Source organism: Anomaloglossus baeobatrachus, chromosome 4 (genome assembly GCF_048569485.1).
Source record: "Anomaloglossus baeobatrachus isolate aAnoBae1 chromosome 4, aAnoBae1.hap1, whole genome shotgun sequence".
Lineage (NCBI taxonomy): Eukaryota > Metazoa > Chordata > Amphibia > Anura > Aromobatidae > Anomaloglossus > Anomaloglossus baeobatrachus.
The window spans coordinates 456,174,557-456,194,748 of NC_134356.1; the positions used below are offsets into that span (position 1 = coordinate 456,174,557).

Here is a 20,192-nt window from a genome sequence, read left to right on the forward strand (position 1 = left end):
CACGGCACGCAGCATGTGATGAGGGCAATCTGAACACGGGCCTCCCGGAGCCTGGAGCTCCGTCAACAGGTCAGATTGCTCTCATCAGTGACCGGCCAGCAAGGACGCCCTGAGCCAGGCGGGCCGGTCACAGAGAGTAGGCGGGCCGGATGTGGCCCGCGGGCCGCCCCTTGCCCAGGTCTGCTCTAGCATCTACCGTCAGTATATCCGGTATAAAAATAAATACGGTAAAACAATTTATCTTGGCTGTGTATCAAAAGAGGAACTGCATGCAGTTTTTTTTTTTTTTTTATTTTTATTTCAATAATTTAAAAACAGACATGCGGTTCCCCCCAATTTTGATACCCAGCCAAGGTAAAGTGAGGGCTGGTATTCTCCGGCTGGGGAGGTCCAGGCTAAAAATATCAGCCTCCAGCCGCCTGGAATTGCCGCATCCATTAGATTAGTGATGGCACAGGCATCTGAGACACCCGCATCACTAATCTGTAAATGAAAGTAAACACAAACATCAAAAAAATCCTTTATTTGATATAAAATACAAAAAAAAAATCCTTTCACCACTTTATTAAACCCCGAAACACCCGTGCAGGTCCGAAGTAATCTACACTAGCCATCCTGGCTCTGCAAAATCTAAGTCACAGTAAGCACCATAGAGCATGACTACCCGCTGTGAGCGCCAGAGAATGAATGAGCTGCGCAGTGACGTCACTCTGGTCATTTGCGGTCACAGTTGAAGTTTCCCATGGTCATTCACCTGTGATAGCAGGTAACCTAACCTCAGGTGACCTTTCTTGGCAGAAAACCGCAGGTTTTTTGCCAAGGGATGCAGATTTGATGATTAATTTTTTAACACCATATTCCTGCACTCCATCTACATCTCCTGGCAAAAAAACACATCACCACCGCATGTGGTAAGATGCTGTAGTGATGCGTTTTTTGCCAGGAGGTGTAAATCGGGTGCAGGAATATGGTGGAAAAATTTCAGCACCAAATTTGTATCCCTTGGTCCAAAAATGCAAAAAAAAAACACAACTTGGAAACTTGGTGCTTAAATCTGGTTCAAAAAAACTTCAGCATCAGATGTGCACCTCCTGCAAATCTACATCTCCTAATCATAGGATTAAGGACTTGGTTTTACTTATTGTCCGAAACACGTAAGGTGCCCTTATGCGTGTTCTCTCAAGTTTTGGATCCGTTGGATTTTTTAATATCTAATACATTTTTGATATTTTAATATACTGGATTGTGGTGCTGGGTCCACCCTTCACTTCTTCTCAGCTGTATTCCAGCCTGGCCGGCCTGGAGGACTACGAGCACCTGCAAGTCCTGGAGCGCAGTGGCCTATGATAAGCTGAAGTCCCATTACCTTTTTTCTTACTTTAGGATATAACTTTTTTTTCTGAATGCCTATTATATACAGTATATGTCCTTTGTTAAAAATAGTAGTTGTTTATACGTGGTTTAAACTTTATACTGTATACCGGGACTTTTAAGCTCTAATACGCCACGTGCGCACGGCTCCTGCATAATCTTCATAGATTGTGCAGGGGACGCAGGACGCATGCAGTTACGCTGTGGTGCAGATCGCAGCGTAACTGCATGCAATTACACAACGTGCGCACATAGCCTTAGGGGATTTTTATTGTTATTGATCAACAACTATGTTCTCAATCAACCTAAAAGTCTCATAAATATCAAAGCTTAATATTTTTGGACGTTGGAGTGGGGTTTTATAAGATTTGGCTATCTAAGGAGGATATCTGTGCAGGTAATTATTACTGTGCATAATTATTAGGCAACTTAATAAAAACCAAATATATTCCCATCTCACTTGTTTATTTTCACCAGGTAAACCATTATAGCGGCACAAAATTTAGAAATAAATATTTCTGACATGCAAAAACAAAACACCAAAAAATTAGTGACCAATATAGCCACCTTTCTTTCTGATGACACTCAACAGCCTACCATCCATAGATTCTGTCAGTTGCTTGATCTGTTTACGATCAACATTGCGTGCAGCAGCCTCACACACTGTTCCCAGAGGTGGACTGTTTTCCCTCCCTGTAGATCTCGCATTTTACGAGGGACCACAGGTTCTCTATGGGGTTCAGATCAGGTGAACAAGGGGGCCATGTCATTATTTTTTCATCTTTTAGACCTTTACTGGCCAGCCATGCTGTGGAGTAGATGGATGCATGTGATGGAGCATTGTCCTGCATGGAAATCATGTTTTTCTTGAACGATATCGACTTCTTCCTGTACCAATGCTGGAAGAAGTTGTCTTCCAGAAACTGGCAGTAGGTCTGGGAGTTGAGCTTCACTCCATCCTCAACCCGAAAAGGTCCCACAAGTTCATCTTTGATACCAGCCCATACCAGTACCTCACCTCCACCTTGCTGGCGTCTGAGTCAGAGTGGAGCTCTCTGCCCTTTACTGATCCAATCATTAGAAGGAAAAACAGGGAGGGAAACAAATCCAGCACCTTTGTCTTTAAAAATCTTGGTTTATTAGGTCACATTAAAATAATGTTAATGGATCAACAAAATCTCTCCATATGCCTTTCCACGCCTTACGCGTTTCAGATAAAAAACTCCTTAATTATAGGCATTGCCATGATTAAGGAGTTTTTTTTCTCTGAAACGTGTAAGGTGTGGAAAGGCATATGGAGAATGAGGAAACTACTCAATTTGGTCCCCCACCCCTCCCCGGCTGCTATCAGAAGCAGTATGGTACTGCTGCGGCTGGAGCAAGTGGGTCCTTGAAGAACCACAGTTATTCCCCAGGGGAAGATGGCTGGTGAGTGGGTAAGTGGTGGCAGCATGGTTAATCCATGTGGCCACCGCTCACAGCATTATCTGAAATGTGCACAGGATGCGCCAGATAGTGAAGGCGCGCCCTGATGACGAGTGCGCCTGTAACGTTCAGGTCACCAGAAGTGAATTGATCAACTTCCAGGTATTGCTGGGGGTGGCACTAGATTTTAAAAGACCAGCTGCTGGATCGGGGTATTGTGCTGTACGATTGTAGCAGTGGTCAGCCCCAGCAGAAGAGCAGCTAAGCAGGACTCTCTTCAGCCACAACAGCAGCAAATGACAAAGGTATATTGACCAGCAGGATGAATGAATCCCCAGCTTTCAGGGGGGATCATTCGTAAGAGACTATTCCTTTTCCTAATCTGGTATCTAAAAGCTTCTGAGTGGGTAAGTGACCTCTGTTAATGTACACCTTGTAATATGTTTGGGTTTTTTTTGGTTATTTTTTGTCCTATTCCTTGTTAGGAAAAACCTAGGATATATGTGCTACCTGGTACATGAGAGAAGAGACTGTCAGGCTTGCATAGAGATAAAACAATCTGGGAATTCCCTAGCTTCACCTCAGATATCAGATCTCTAATTAAAGTGGTGGTAAAAAGTTTCCTTAAGTCCCTCACTCACCCTAAAGAGGTTAGGGGAGACTAAGGAAAAAGAACCGGGGTGGGGGGTATCTTCAGATTCAAAATAGCTGCTAATGTCAGAAGGAGAGTATTTATCATGTTCTTGGAGACAAAGCATTTCTGTGCGAAATGTGCGTCGAGTGAGGTGGGACTCTGCGGTTGTATATACTTAATTTAGGTGATGTACTTTGAATGCATGAGGTTTTAATATATGGTGTATCCTTTTGGTCAATGAGCACGTCTCTTAAATATGTTTTCAAGGGGATAGTTTGATTTTGGATATCCTCTACATAAAGATGTGTTTTGCCGTATTAATATATTTTTTATATATAAATTGATTACATCATTCACTGTGATTATACATATTGTGCAGATATATTGACCTCTTGTATATACCATATATGTATACCCCTCTTTATGTATTTACAGGATCTAAATCTTTTTTTCACCTAATTATTATGTCAGGTGTCCGTCTGTTTTTTTTTTTTTTTTTTTATGTACCATGTATCTGCGGTCTCTTCCCTATTTGTTTTCATTTTAATGATTTAACAATAAAAATGTAATATTTTATTATTGGCCTTGCATTTTTTCCTTTTTGGGGTTCAGATGCTTAAGCAGACACAGTTCAGTAGCAGCCAGATCTCCTGCCCTAGTTAATGCGGCTTGTTGCCTCCTATGGTTGAGGTACTGGTCAGGGTTCTTTTCGCCTTGTATTTAATGTTATCAGGGGGAAAAAGTAGTGGGGAGAAAAAAGAAGGCGTTCCCTAATCTCGTATGTCCCCGATATGAAAGATCCTTTCGTAGGAGGAGATACAATTGTAAAAGACTCTCATAAGACAATGACAAATGGGAGGACCAAAGGAAAAGAAAGGGGTTCCATGTCCAAAGAACTGTCTTCTGAGAATGAACAGTTGGACGCTCTTATTTTTCCTGCCTGGGCTTAATTTCATCAAACGGCTGGATTCAATCTCGGCATAATAGAAACTGGCCTAAAGCTGGAGGTTCTCGCTGAACCCCTTCCCCCTTCCCACAGACGTTTGTGGTAACAAAGGCATGGAGTTCTCTGAGGTAACAGCTGACTCTGGAGGAAAAAGTTCTGGAGTTATTAAATAACAAAATCAGTCTTGATAGAAATCCCAGGACAAGGTGAGGGGACGGGGTTCTGCTCAACACTCCTTTTTAGTAATAAAAAAAATAAATCTAGATGTGATTTTCAGGGAAATCATAAGCCTGAAAATGCTAAACAGATGCTTGAGAATCAAATCTTTCAAGATGGAGCCCATAAGATCAGCCGTAAAGCTTCTAAATTCAGATTGCACTAAACATCAACATTTCCTGAGGATTGATCTAAGCATAAAGGTAGATATTCAGCACTTTGTGTCAGGCCCTTCCCTTTTGGATTGTGAACGGCCCCTTGGATTTTTACAAAGATTGTGGCCGATATGGCAGCTCATATTGTTCCCTTTTGGTATGAACCCATGTGGTGGTCCACCCGGTGGCCGGGCGCTCAGCTGATCACTCTTAAAAGCCGGCTGCCGGGCGCTCAGCTGAGCGCTCTCACATGCCGGGGGCGCTCAGCTGAGCGCTCTCACATGCCGGCTGCCGGGCGCTCAGCTGAAGCGCTCTCACATGCTGGGGGCGCTCAGCTGAGCGCTCTCACATGCCGGCTGCCGGGCGCTCAGCTGAACGTTCGGCCACCGAGAGACAAAATTAAAGTTTGTGATTTAAAAAAAAGAGCATGCGCAGTGAAATCCTACGGATTGCGCTGCTCAAAAAGTTACATGCTGCGTTCTTTCCATCCGACGCAGCGTCAAAGTAACGACGCTGCGTCGTCCAGCGGATGCAACGCTGACACTTGCGTTACAGTGCGTCGTCCATGCAATTCTATGGAGAATAGCGCAGTGCGTTAACGGACTGCACTATTCTCCATAGTGACTGACTCCGCTGAACGCAAGTGTGAAAGTACCCTAACTGCTGAGGTAGTGTCCTCTCATGCTTTGTAAACCACTGATACTTTGGAGAGGCTTCTCCCTTTTATTCTGTAGCTTTCCTGTCCTTGAAGGGTCGATCTTCTCTCTCGCTGCAGGCTCTGTTGTGGGTTCAGGAAAATCCTATTGCCTATAGTAATCGACTTTTCCCCATCACCCATGACCGGGTAGATCCTTCTCTCTCAGGTGCTATCATTGAACAGGAAGCAAAGAGCAAAAAAAAAAAAGGGCAACTCCCACTTGATCCTTCAATGTGGTTTCCTGTCCTTCAGACAAGGGATCCTTGAGCGCATGGCTAAAGCAGCCGTGAATCATGAAGCATCCTTTAGGGCTTTCTATAGCAATCTATAAAAACTGCAGTGAGTACGGTGACCCAGGTGAGTACTGCAATGTTAAAATGGGAAAATTGCATCATATTTGACGTCGGGCCTGCAGCCTCGTGTTGGCTGCCCACAACCTCTGCCATGTGGCTTGATGTGGCCTTTGTATGTGTTTTTTTTTTTTTTTTTAACACTGTCGCACAATATGATTTTGGTGTATTTCTCTTTTAGTTTTTTTTTGCTCTCTGCCCAATTGAGCTGAGCTTGGTAAAGTATGAATTCAGTCTCTACTTAGGATTTGTATATTGCATTAAATCAAATGTAACCGTTATAAGCCCAGTTATTCCTCCGAAGTCTGGAGTCGTAAATTGAACTGTTCAGCATTTAATTTGGTATAGCCAATGTTAGGAGAATAAAACAACCGCACAATCCAGCTCAGATACGGTAAAAAACTTCATCTTTATTTTATAAATAGGTGCATATAAAACGCAGGGTGAAGACTGGGTGCCGTTTCGCGCATAATCACGCTTCCACAGGTCCAGGTGGATTATAGATTATACGCGAAACGGCTGTCGTCCTGGTAGGACCTGCACCCGGTCTTCACCCTGAGTTTTATATGCACCAATTTGTAAAATAAAGATGACGTTTTTTACCGGATCTGAGCTTGATTGTGCGGTTGTTTCATTCTCCTAACTATGGCTATATTGAGGCTCTTTATCATTTCAACACGCACCCAGGACTGGTGAGTGAAATGGGGTTTTCGTGAGATATCCATTCCCCCCAGGACTATTGTCAGGCTGGTTGTGGCGGTGCAGAACAGTCCTTCCTTTTCTAATTCAATTTGGTAAGCCATTTATGTTCCCATTTATCCTCCTAGTTGGAGTTGTAAGTTGGACATGGCTGTGCTAATCTTAATGAAACCAGAGTAGGTCCAGTTAATTTTCCCTGTCTAGAGTCATAAAATACACTGTGTGTAGAATTATTAGGCAAATGAGTATTTTGATCACATGATACTTTTTATACATGTTGTCCTACTCCAAGCTGTATAGGCTTGAGAGCCAACTACCAATTAAGTAAATCAGGTGATGTGCATCTCTGTAATGAGGAGGGGTGTGGTGTAATGACATCAACACCCTATATAAGGTGTACTTAATTATTAGGTAACTTCCTTTCCTTTGGCAAAATGGGTCAGCAGAGAGATTTGATGGGCTCTAAAAAGTCCAAAATTGTGAGATGTGTTGCAGAGGGATGCAGCAGTCTTGAAATTTCCAAACTTTTGAAGCGTGATCACCGAACAATCAAGCGTTTCATGGCAAATGGCCAACGGAGTCGCAAGAAGCGTGTTGGGCAAAAAAGGTGCAAAATAACTGCCCATGAATTGAGGAAAATCAAGCGTGAAGCTGCCAAAATGCTATTTGCCACCAGTTTGGCCATATTCAGATTTGCAACGTTACTGGAGTATCTAAAAGCACAAGGTGTGCCATACTCAGGGACATGGCCAAGGTAAGGAAGACTGAAAAACGACCACTTTTGAACAAGAGACATAAGATAAAACATCAAGACTGGGCCATGAAATTTCTTAAGACTGATTTTTCAAAGGTTTTATGGACTGATGAAATGAGTGACTCTTGATGGGCCAGATGGATGGGGCCAGAGGCTGGATCAAAAGGGCAGAGAGCTCCACTCCGACTCAGACGCCAGCAAGGTGGAGGTGGGGTACTGGTATGGGCTGGTATCATCAAAGATGAACTTGTGGGACCTTCATGCAGTACAATTCTCCATCACATGCATCCAAGTACTCCACAGCGTGGCTGGCCAGTAAAGGTCTAAAAGATGAAAAAATAATGACATGGCCCCCTTGTTCACCTGATCTGAACCCCTTAGAGAACCTCTGGTCCCTCATAAAATGTGAGATCTACAGGGAGGGAAAGCAGTACACCTCTCTGAACAGTGTCTGGGAGTCTGTGGTGGCTGCTGCACGCAATGTTGGTCGTAAACAGATCAAGCAACTGACAGTCTATGGATGGTAGGCTGTTGAGTGTCATCAGATGGGAATATATTTGGTTTTTATTAAGTTGCCTAATAATTCTGCACAGTAATAGTTACCTGCACAAACATATATCCTCCTAAGATAGCCAAATCTAAAAAAAAACCAAACCGCTCCAACTTCCAAAAATATTAAGCTTTGATATTTGAATTGATTTTTAACATAGTTGTTGATCAATAATTAAAAAAAAATCCTCTAAAATACAACTTGCCTAATAATTCAACACACGGTGTAGACGGGCAACAATTTAAGTTGATACCATCTATGTCCTAGTTTATCCTCCTAGTTGGATTTGCAGGATGGATATGGTGGCGCTAAGCCAAATTAAGCCAATGAAGTCTGGTTGATTCTCCTAATTGTAGTCATAGAAAGGACTGATCGGCATTTAGGTTGGCAAACATCTATGTTCAGTTATCCTTCTTGGTTGGAATTGTAAGATGAACATGGGTTGCTCTAAGCTGAATAACACCGTTGTAAGTCCAATTAATCCTCAAAGTCTGGGATCATAGGACTGTAATGGAGACATTGAAATGTTAAACCTTCAATGTCCAAATTAATCCTCATTGTTGGAGTGGTAAGATGGCATAATTGGGCAAAGTCTGATGGCAATGTTCTAAATATTTAGCCTTGAGTAGCAAGATGGACTTGTCAGTATTAGGTAGGTAAGCTGTCAATATCCCAGTCTATCCTCCTAGTTGGAGTTTTATACCAAACATGGTTCTACTATATCTGGTGAGTAATATTTGAAGCCTATTGACTCTTCCTAGCTGGAGTTGGGTCAATAATGGTGGGAGGAGGCATTTCTTTGGAGGGCCACACAGCTCTCCATGTGCTCGCCAGAGATAGCTGACTGCCATTAGGTACTGGGATGGGATCATCAAACCCATTGTGAGACCATATGTAGATGCAGTTGGGCCCTGGGTATCTTCTGATACATGGCAATGCTAGGCCTCATGTGCCTCAAGTGTGTCACCAGTTTCTGCAGTATGAAGGCTTTGATGCTATGGACTGGCCTGCCCATTCCAAAGACTGGAATTCAATCGAACACATCTGGGACATCTTTTCTCATTCCATCCACCAATGCCACAGTTCACCATGGACTGTCCAGGAGTCGACTGCTTTAATCCAGGTCTGGGATGTGATCAGTCAGGAGAACATCCGCTGCCTCATCAGGAGCATGCCCAGACATTGTAGGGAGGGCACACAGACACGTGGAGGCCACACACTACTGAGCCTCATTTCCTTGTCTCAAGACATTTCCACTGAAGTTGAATCACTCGGTTATTTGATTTTCCGCTTTGATTTTGACTATCATGCCATATCCAGACCTCCACGGGATATTGTTTGGTTTACATTGATCATTTTTATTTTTTCAACGCATTCCACTATGTAATGAATAAAGCTTTGCAACTGGAATATTTCACTCATTGAGATCTAGGATGTGGTATTTTATGGGGTGTTCCCTTTTATTTTTTTTGAGCAGTATATGTACAAAAACTAAATTCTCACTGCACGAGCTCTGCCTAATAGTGCTAGCTGTACTTTGCAGTCACCATACTATATAATGTACCATTATGTAATGCACATACCATTCTGTGAATGGGTTATCTGTGCTTAATCAATCCCCCTGCTCTGTTCTGCACATATGGTGTTGGTTTATGGCTGGTCCCATTATGGTCACTCTGAACAGTTGTCACTTTTACTGGCTATTTGACTATTTTAAGGGACTGTTGCTAATCAGCAATTATTAAATAGTCACTGTCCTTTTGTAGAAACTCAATCACTAGTAAAGGCAAATGTAAAAAAACTTTGTAATTTAACTCATCAGAGAAATGATGTTCTTCAGCCACTAAAGCTACATTCCAACCATGAGTATAAGGCTAGTTTCACACTTGCGTTGGACGGCTTCCGTAGCATTGCGTTGTGTGATGGATGCAACGGATGCGTTGCCTTTTGTGGCACAACGAAGGGTGAACGATCAGCTGATTGCTCTTAATAGCCGGCGGCCGAGCGCTCAGCCGAGTGCCCTGACATGCCGGCGGCCGAGCGCTCAGCCGAGTGCCCTGACATGCCGGCGGCCGAGCGCTCAGCCGAGTGCCCTGACATGCCGGCGGCCAGCCGCTCAGCCGAGTGCCCTGACATGCCGGCGGCCGGGCGCTCAGCAGAGTGCCCTGACATGCCAGCGGCCGGGCGCTCAGCCGAGTGCCCTGACATGCCGGCGGCCGGGCGCTCAGCCGAGTGCCCTGACATGCCGACGGCCGGGCGATCAGCTGAACGTTCGGCCACCGAGAAATAAAATAAAGTTTGTGATTGATTAAAAAAAGAGAGCATGCACAGTGAAAAATAAAGGTTTCCGCTGCTCAAAAAAACGTTACATGCAGCGTTCGATCCGCCCGGCGCAGCGTCAAAATAATGACGCTGCGTCGTCCAGTGGATGCAACGCTGACACTTGCGTTACAGTGCGTCGTCCATACAAGTCTATGGAGAATAGCGCAGTGCGTTAACGGACTGCGCTCTTCTCCATAGTGACGGACTGCGCTGAACGCAAGTGTGAAAGTAGCCTTAGGTGAGTTTTTGATGTTGCACAATTTCTTCATCTATTAAGTATGTTTTTGTTTTTTATTTTTAATTGCGTTTGAGTGTTTTTATTATATGCTTTTTTAATGCATATTTGACCCTACAAATTTGTCTGCCAAATACCTGGAGGTTTCGAAAATGAACAGATTTATTTAAAACATGACCTATCAAAGAGAGACAAATCACAGCCTTAAAAACACAAGTAAAAATAAAAGCTATAAAATAGTGCAAATATCCTAATTTAGCTATTAGATGTATAAATGGTGAAGAAAAACTATAATATCAAAAACGCTTAATTCTCAGTGAGAACTTCACCATAAAGTCTATGGAGCAGGGAGGAAGGCAAAAACTCCATTCTGCAGCTGTCACCAGATTTGGTGACTAGAAGCTGCAGCCACCACCAGTGGGCTCTTATATACAGCATGTTAGAAAGCTGTCTATAAGAGCCCAGGCTGCTGTGTAGAACCTAAAAATTTCTTTATAATACTCACCTAAGGGGTGTTGCGGTGCAGACTGGTCAGATGGGTGTTTCCGGTATCGGTACCTTCTCTTTCGGCCATCTTTGTCCTCCTTCTTCTGAAGCCTGGGTGCATGACGTGTTCTACGTCATCCACAGTAGCCAGCATGGAGGTCCCGCGCAGGCGCACTACAATACTTTGATCTGCCCTGCCAAGGGCAGATCAAAGTGCACCTGCGTAGAACCTCAATGCCGGCTACTGTGGCTGTCGTAGGACGCGTCATGCACCCAAGCTTCAGAAGAGGGACAAAGATGTCCGAAAGAGAAGGCGGCGGTACCGGAGAACGGAAACGCCAAACTGACCAGTCTGCACTGCCCTGACCGTTTAGGTGAGTATTATAAATTGATTTTACGTTCTACACAGCCACCTGGGATCCTATATACAGCATATTAGAAAGCTGTATATAAGAGCCCACTGGTGGTGGTCGCAGCTTAGTCAGCAAATCTGGTGACAGGTTCCCTTTAAGAGGCTTGCAGCTGAAAAGTAGCGTTTGCCTTGCCACAAATCTTACAAATGTCACGGAATGGCATAAGGTACGCCACAGCTATTAATGAATGAGTGGAGCCGTGGTGTCACTCCCCCGCCCCAACTCCGCCAATATTGATGGCACTGGGCAGAACTCTCAAGAAAGCACCAAAAGTCACTAAACCTTTGCACAATACGCTATGATTTGCCAGAATTCTGCCATAATATCTTTGATGATTAGAGCCTTAGTATGACCCTTGGCTGCTAAATCCCTTCATGTGCAGAATCATTTCCTTCTCTGGATATCTATCCTGAGTCAGTGGTTTTCTCCAGCTGTTTATAAGGCTGAACTGCATCCTCTAGTTTAAGAGAGAACCTCATCCTCAGAACTATATATTACCTTTTACCAGTTTATAGACAACTTAAATAAAGTTTTCCTGTGAAAACCATGTAAATAAATTAAGTAAATCAACCCTAAAATCATTGCCTTTATTTCTTTCTTTATTTTTTTGGAGTGGGGGACTAGGATTTTCTGAAGAATAAGATCAGAAATTCAGTATTGCTTATACCTAAGCTAGAAGAGATTAATAAAAAAAAGCCTTTGTAGCAAAACTTACTGTACATCCGCTCCTCATTTAACCATTGACGTGTAACCAAATTCTTGCTTTATCTTTAATGTTCCCATAGGCTTTCTGTAACCTTCAAAGAAAGGATCAAGCTACAGACCTACAGTTACCGCCATGTCTGGTAAGATACTAAAAATGGCTCCACCTTACTGCAAATAGAAAACATACCATTTTCCTGTTCTCGGAATTTATCCAGGATTTTCATCTATACATATATACATATTGTAATAATTTAAAAACACACACACACACACACACACACTTGCCAAATGTCAGATTAAGAGAGAATGTTTTAAGGCATTTTTATTACTTTCTGCAAAGTCATAAGTTTACATACATTTCATTAGTATTTGGTACCATTACCCTTAAACTGTATGACTTGAGTCAAATGTTTTGGATATCCTTCCACAAGCTTCTCACAATAGTTGGTGGGTATTTGGGACCATTCCTCCTGGCAGAACTGGTATAACTGAGCCTTGTTTGTAGGTCTCCTTGCTCGCACCGGCCTTTTCAGCTTTGCCCATAAATTTCCAATAGGTTGAAATCAGGGCTTTGTGATGGCCACTCCAAAACATTGACTATTTTCCTTAAGCCACTTTGTAACCAGTTTGGCAGTATTCTTCAGGTCATTGTCCATTTGGAAGATCCATTTCTACCCAAGCTTTAGGTTCCTGGCTGATGTCTTGAGATGTTACTTCAGTATTGCCACATACTCTTCTTTCCTCATGATGTCATCTATTTTGTGAAGTGCACAAGTCCCTCCTGCAGCAACACAAACCCCACGACAACTGTGACACAGAACAAAAATAAAAAACCTAGAAAATCATATCGTATGATTTTTTTTTTTTAAATAATTTTGCTTTTTATTGCATGTAATAAGTATTTGATACAATAGAAAAAAATGTATTCAATGTGTTTCGAAGTGACAACCCCACTTCATCAGTAAATGCACCGAATTACAAATAGCTCGCTCTGAGATGCTCTGCCAACCAAGTTGTCAATCAGTTGTGGTGAGCCACTACTAACAATGCAGCAAGCTGTGTCTGAAGCTGCTCTGGAATGAATCGTACTGAACTTTTTTCCTCCTGAAAACCTCTGGCTTTCATTTTCTCTTGGTGACTGCATTTTCCACTATCTATCCAATCTTCCCCACCTACAAATCGCAAGAGGCTGCAGAGGTATTCCAGCAGGCATTGGGGTGATAGATTTCCTCATCTCTCAAATCCATAATCAAATATATAGCGCACTCGACTACAGATTTAGACTCTCTAATATGGCACATTATATGGGGTTCTGTGTCGGTATATCATCGATAACCATAACTCACATCACTATCTTTATGTACCCTCTTTGATTTTCATGCAGAAAAACCGAATAACTTCCCACCGCTGCCTCGATTCATACCATTAAAACCCTGCTTCTATCAAGATTTTGAGACTGATATTCCCGACCAACATCGTACCACGACCAAGCGTCTCTATTATCTATGGATGCGTAAGTATGCCGCCTTTGTAAACTGTCATCACACCTATTAATCACAGTTTTTACATGCTTCCAGTAAAACTTAGCAAAGGAAATGGGATCCATGACAGATGCAGATATTCTCCCGGTTGGATATTTATGTACAGGATTTCCTTTAAAAACATGAAACTTTACATAAATAGCCTTTTTGCATATTGAGAATTTACCAAGGCTCAGAATGTTGTGGTAGTGATGTTGCTAAAGTTCATGCAATGCTACATTCCTTTTTTCATGTACACATGCATGGGGGTGTAAGCAGATCACACTATTCATGCTGTAAAGTAGTTGTCCCCGACCTATCTGACCTTGAGAGCCAGATTCAGCTTGGAGGGAGTCAGGAGTCACATTAAGCTTTTGAAAGAGGGTCAGGAGCCACATTCAGCTGAGAGAGAGGGTCAGAAACCACAGTCAGCTGAGAGAGAGGGTCAGAAACCACAGTCAGCTGAGAGAGAGGGTCAGGAGCCACATTCAGCTTTGAGAGAGGTTCACAAACCACATTCAGCTCAGAGAGGGTCAGAAACCACAGTCCGCTGAGAAAGGGGGTCAGAAACCACAGTCAGCTGAGCGAGAGGGTCACGAGCCACATTCCGCTCTGAGAGAGGGTCACGAGCCACTTTCCGCTCTGAGAGAGGGTCACTAGCCGCAGTCAGCTCTGAGAGAGGGTCACTAGCCGCAGTCAGCACTGAGAGAGGGTCACGAGCCGCATTCCGCTCTGAGAGAGGGTCACGAGCCACATTCCGCTCTGAGAGAGGGTCACGAGCCACATTCCGCTCTGAGAGAGGGTCACGAGCCACATTCAGCTCTGAGAAGCCACTAATCGGTCTACGGCGCTGTGTGTTCTGCTTTGTGCACGGTTTATATACTGTTGGAGCTGGTAACTGCTGATTTGTGAGGGTGTTGGGTGTGTCACACCACCCTGCGGATATGTAATATCATAAAGCCCCTTTAACTTCTTTTGGCTTTAGCATGATGGCCTATATCATATAGTTTTCCCTTGTAGAGGCTAGAATAGCCTATATTCTGTTTAGTCACTTGAGATGTGCTTTATTGGTAAGCTATTTAATTAGCTGAATTTTGTGTATCTAACCTACACGTTGGATATTGGGTGGAACAGTTATTATCTAGACTGGACAGACATGGGGCTTTGTATGCTGAATAACCAGGGAGAAGTTTCTATTTTACAATTTTTTTTTCCATCATGTTGATCAGCTTTGGTTCTCAGTTATGTCTTGTCTGGGGGATGAAAAATAGACGCTGAGTAAATATTGTAGTGTGTACTATTATGGTAGACCGAGTCCTTGGTGTGAGAAAGCAGGTTTGTACTTACGGTACATTTTTTCCATGTACATTACTAGGAAAACAAACCTCCTATGCTGACACTTTCACCTGAGTACTTTCCTTGGTACATAGCTCTGGTAGTGTCTTCGATGTTGTGCAGGATCCTGCTCATATACTTGGTTTGATTGCGCAATTTTACCAATTGTATGTAAGGCCCAGTCATATTAGTGAAGATGTTTCCTAAGGCTGCTTTCACACATCCGGCTTGAGCTGTGCGGCTCAATCCGGCTGTGCAAGCTATGCAACGGATGCGGTGAAAACACTGCATCCTTTGCATAAGTTTTTCCCATGCGGCCCGTCCGGTTTTTGCCGCTTGCGGCATGCTACTGAGCATGCGCAGTAGCAAAAACCGCATGCGGCGTCCGGATGCGTTTTTTGCCGCATCCGGCCGCCATAGGCATGCATTGAAAAATGCGCCGCATCGGCCGAATGCGGCGCGATGCGTTTTGTTTTTTTTTTTGCCGCACGAAAAAACGTGCCAGGCAACGTTCCATCCGGCCGCCACATCGGCTAAATCTGCCGCATGCGGCAAAAACCGGATGGAACGCAAGGCCATGCGGCACAATGCGGCACTAATTAAAGTCTATGCAGAAAAAACGCAACCGGCAGCAAAAAAAAAAAACGGTTGCGATTTTCCTGCAAAGTGCCGGATTGTGCCGCATTGCAGAAACCGGAGGTGTGAAAGCAGCCTAAGTCTGTATCTTCCATTATGGGGAACCCAGCATGTATAGTTGTATACGGTTTACTGTGGGCAGATAAAGTAACATATGGGTCAGTGTACAAGAAGTATAGCATGTGCATTAGCCCCCACTGTGCTGCAAAGCCTTACTTTTCCTCCATTGTGTGATCTTGCTTACACTCACATCCATATATCATTTACACGAAGGTTTTCAGCACATAAATCTATATTATGAACTATGAACTGTGACACCACTAACTGAGCGTAAAGGGAATCTTCTAGAACAGTGCACACCTCAAGTTAGTCATATGGTTATGTTGATATCTGAAAGTTAATGTCATCCATACTTTTATTTATGCAATCTGTTGCTCCCAGACTGAAACATTGCTGTTTTACTTCATATGCAAATGAGCCTTAAAGAGGTTGGCCACTACTTTAATAGTCATGGCCTGTTCTTAGGATAGGTCATCCATGTCTAATCGGTTGGGTTCTGAAATCCGGCACCCCTCTCGATCAGGTGTTCTATGTGCCTGCGGCAGCAGGCAGCCGGAAATGCTCAGTTCCAGAGCTGCCCTCTCTTCTGATAGTGGCCACGTACTGAGCATCCGCCTCCTATTGATTTTTGAATGGGAGGCGGATGTGCATTATCTGGCCTTGGCTGCTATCGGTTGACTGCACAGCTCCGGAACTGAGTATATCCGGTTGTCAGCTGTGGGCATCCAGTCCAAGAACAGCTGATCGGTGGGGGTGACGGTTGTCGGACCCCGGTCGATTAGACCTTGATGATCTATCCTAAGAATAGGATAGGCTATCAGTGTTAAAGTAGTGGCCAACCTAAATGCTCTAGAAGTGTCAGAGCGCTGACTGAGCTTCGGCCTTACTGGCTCTATTTGTTTCCTTTGATTAACAGCTCTCTGCCCTCTACTTGTTTTCACAGAGGATGGTGGCGGTGGGAAGGGAATAAGAGCCAAGGAATCGGGGGTTTGGGAAAGTGCTTTGACACTCCCGAAACACTTAACATGGTTTCACCAGATAACCCCTTTTTCACCTATATACAGAACGTGATGATACTGATCAGTTGGGGTATGACTACTAAAACCTGCATCGATCATTGCATTGGGGATAAAAGCATCCCGCTCTGCTGGAGTGGCAAGGTGCACACTCAACCATCGCTAAATGCATTCTCTATAGGGCCGTCGATCCTTCTGCTTGGCGTTTTCTGGCAGCATTATAGAGAATGAATGGAGCGGCGAAGAAACGTACCCCATTGGGGTGAAACTTCCTCACTCTGCCGATTCATGCTGCTCCTAGCAGTTGGACCCAATCCGTAAGTTATCACCCATGTTCCGGATGGGGGTGGTCAGGGAGCTACCGATTTACATAAATGTATAGATGACATTATCCTTCATGGAGCTACATCACCATATAATCTGGGGTGTTGGATCGGCCTGACAGATTCTCTGTAAAATGATAGTTTCTGCATTAGAAGGTAATTTGAGAAGTTAGTGGATCCCATCTCCTTTACCCTGGCTTTCTTCAACCTCACTCTGATCTCTGGCTCTCTTCTCCTTACTGCACGTGTGCCTCTGGGTGACCCCATGTGTGCATGCAGTGAACAGTATTACACTGGCGGTGAATCTGATTGGCTGCTTAGCGTGGATGATTGGAGGAGGTTCAGCTGTGAATTTCGGCCTGGCGTTTCTATGGCTCATCCTTTTCACTCCCTGCTCCTATGTGTGCTGGTTCAGACCTATTTACAAAGCTTTCAAGTAAGTATCTATCTGCCTATGTAAATCTAGTTAAACATTAACAATTGTTTCCTTTGTTCATTCATTCATGCACAACAGTGATGCCCTTCATGTAGCCAATCATAATTTAAATATAGTTTCAACATAAGAGCTATGTCACTAGTTTTGAGAAGGTGGATTCTGAAACTGCAAGGCTCCTTAAAGGGAACCTGTCACCGGATGTTTATAATACTCTCCTAACGGTTGGTGCGGAGCAGACTGGTCAGATGGATATCTCCATTCTCCGGGTCCGCCCCTCCTCTTTCGGCCATCTTTGTCCTTCTTCTGAAGCTAATGTGAATGATGTGTTCTTCGTCATACCCACAAGCCGACATTGAGGTCTCGTGCAGGCACACTAAAATACTTTGATCTGCCCTACTCAGCACACACTGCGCAGGACCTCCATGTCGGCTTGTGTGTATGACTTAAAACGCATCATCCACACTAGCTTCAGAAGAAGCACAAAGATGGCCGAAAGAGGAGGCGCAGGCCCGGAGAACGGATACGCACATCCGACCAGTCTGCTCTGCACCGACCTTTGGGTGAGAATTATAAACATCCGGTGATAGGTTCCCTTTAACAGATGGTTTGTGACACCGACAATTATATAAGTATTATAGGTTCTCCTCCTTCACTTGTTAGAGCTTCCTTCTATGATGGACTGCACACCTCTACAGTCCTTATGGCAGTTGGCGGAGGAGCATGTGATCAGCCTCCTCCAATAGAAAAGCAGCTTTCCCGTGTGAAGTGTTTTTCCAACTGGATGAGTCTAATGGACAGCTCGTCACATTTTGTGAAGAAGGCAATGCAGTCTGTGATGAAGGCTGTACTAAGAAGTGCAGGAGGAGAATCTGTCATCTCAATATTAACATTTTCCTTCATTTGCTTTCTACCGCCTACGCTTCTCTGTTTATTGCTGACTGCAGAGTGAGTTCACTCAGAATCCGTCAGCAAGCTTATGATGATCTGACAGAATAGTTTGTACCTCTTTTTGATTTTTCTTTTTTTGAGCTCCTGTTAGCTGATTTACGAACACAGATTGTATCAAAATTGGAAATCCAAGGAATCAAAAGGTTTGCAAAAAGCCTAACCAAACAACAATTCTAATAAATATTTAAGTGCAAAATACCTGCACTTTAGGTTTAAAAAAAATAAAATAAAAAATAATTTTTAAACGCAAAAAAACCTTTTAACATTTTATGTCGCACCATTCTGTTAATGTCTTCACGACCTATGACATACTGGTACGTCATAGGCTGTGTCCCTCGCTTTGATGTGGGCTCTCACACCAAGCCCGCATCTTTCCCTGCACGTGTCAGCTGATCGGTTTACCCGACATGTGCCTCTAACAGCGGCGGGCAGATCGGTGATCCACCCCCCCGCTGTTAGCTATATAAATCCTGCTGTTAATCAGGGGGATTTAACACGCACCACCATGGAGGGTGCCATTCACCACTCCCATTGGCGGCCCCATGACGTGATTGCCAGGCAACGATGGATTTTCATGACAGCCAAGGGTCAGCTAATGACCCCAATTTCTGTGACGACTAACTACCTGTGAACGCTGGCTTGATCCAGTGGTTATAAGAAGTCAATATTTCTGCTGTACAGAGGAATTCTGATACTCTGCTCTAGCAGCTTCAAATACCCGTAGGGGACTAGCAAAAATAATAATAAAAAAAAAAAGTAGGGGAAAAGTTTTTAAAAATAGAAGGGGAAAAAAACAACATTCAAACCCACCCCCTTGAAAATACAAAAAAAAAACCCACCCCAAATATATTTGGTATCGCCGCTCTCAGAAATGTCCAATCTATCAAAATATAAAATAAATTAATCTGATCCGTAAACGGCATAACAAATAAAATAAAAACGCCAGAATTATGGGTTTTTGGCCACTGCAACATTGCAATAAAATGCAATAAAAAGCTATCAAAACATTGCATCTACCCAAAAATGTTTTTTATCAAAACATCAGCTCAGGGTAATAAAAATAAGCCATCGCACAACCCAAGATTCCGAAAAATGAAAATGTTACTGGTCTCGATAAAAAGAGGAAAAACACCATTTTTTTTTTTCCTCACCAATTAAATTTTAAAAAAAATAAATAAAAAAAATAAAGCAACTATACATGTTTGGTGTCTACATACTTATAGTAAACTGGGGAATCTTATTGCAAGGTCCGTTTTACCATATAATGAACCTGGTAAATAAATAATAAAAACACTATTGTGGAATTTCCCTTTTTTGGCATCTTCACCACACTTGGAATTTATTCCTGTTTTCTTTGTCGCTCCTAATTGGGAGACCCAGACAATTGGGTGTATAGCTACTGCCTCCGGAGGCCACACAAAGCACTACACTTAAAAGTGTAAAGCCCCTCCCCTTCTGCCTATACACCCCCCGTGGGATCACGGGCTCCTCAGTTTTCATGCTTTGTGCGAAGGAGGTCAGACATCCACGCATAGCTCCACTGTTTAGTCAGCAGCAGCTGCTGACTATGTCGGATGGAAGAAAAGAGGGCCCATACTAGGGCCCCCAGCATGCTCCCTTCTCACCCCACTTTTGTCGGCGGTGTTTGTTAAGGTTGAGGTACCCATTGCGGGTACGGAGGCTGGAGCCCACATGCTGCTTCCTTCCCCATCCCCCTTGGGGCTCTGGGTGAAGTGGGATTTTACCGGTCTCCAGGCACTGAGACCGTGCTCCATCCACAGCCGCTGGGGAATCTGCTGGATATGGAGCTGAGTATCGTCAGGGACATGGCCCTGCTACGTCAAGGTACTCTGTGTCCCCGTACAGACCGCGCGCAGACACACTGCAGCATTGCTGGGTGTGTTAGTGCGCCGGGGACAACAGCGCTGCGCGCTTGTGCCACTACTCACTACAGCTCTGC

At 43.8% G+C, this 20,192-nt stretch overlaps 1 protein-coding gene across 2 annotated transcripts in view; it reads left to right on the forward strand.

Annotated features, from left to right (window-relative positions):
• The window catches only part of SCAMP5 (secretory carrier membrane protein 5), an 85,098-nt gene that overhangs the window by 35,244 nt on the left and 29,662 nt on the right, over positions 1 to 20,192 (forward strand). For both annotated transcript variants that reach the window (XM_075345653.1, XM_075345652.1), the window contains exons 2-4: positions 12,039 to 12,098; positions 13,343 to 13,471; positions 17,128 to 17,284. In XM_075345653.1, the coding sequence (XP_075201768.1) occupies positions 12,092 to 12,098; positions 13,343 to 13,471; positions 17,128 to 17,284 (293 nt within the window). In that variant the 5' untranslated portion in view covers positions 12,039 to 12,091. The remainder of the gene's footprint in view (positions 1 to 12,038; positions 12,099 to 13,342; positions 13,472 to 17,127; positions 17,285 to 20,192) is intronic.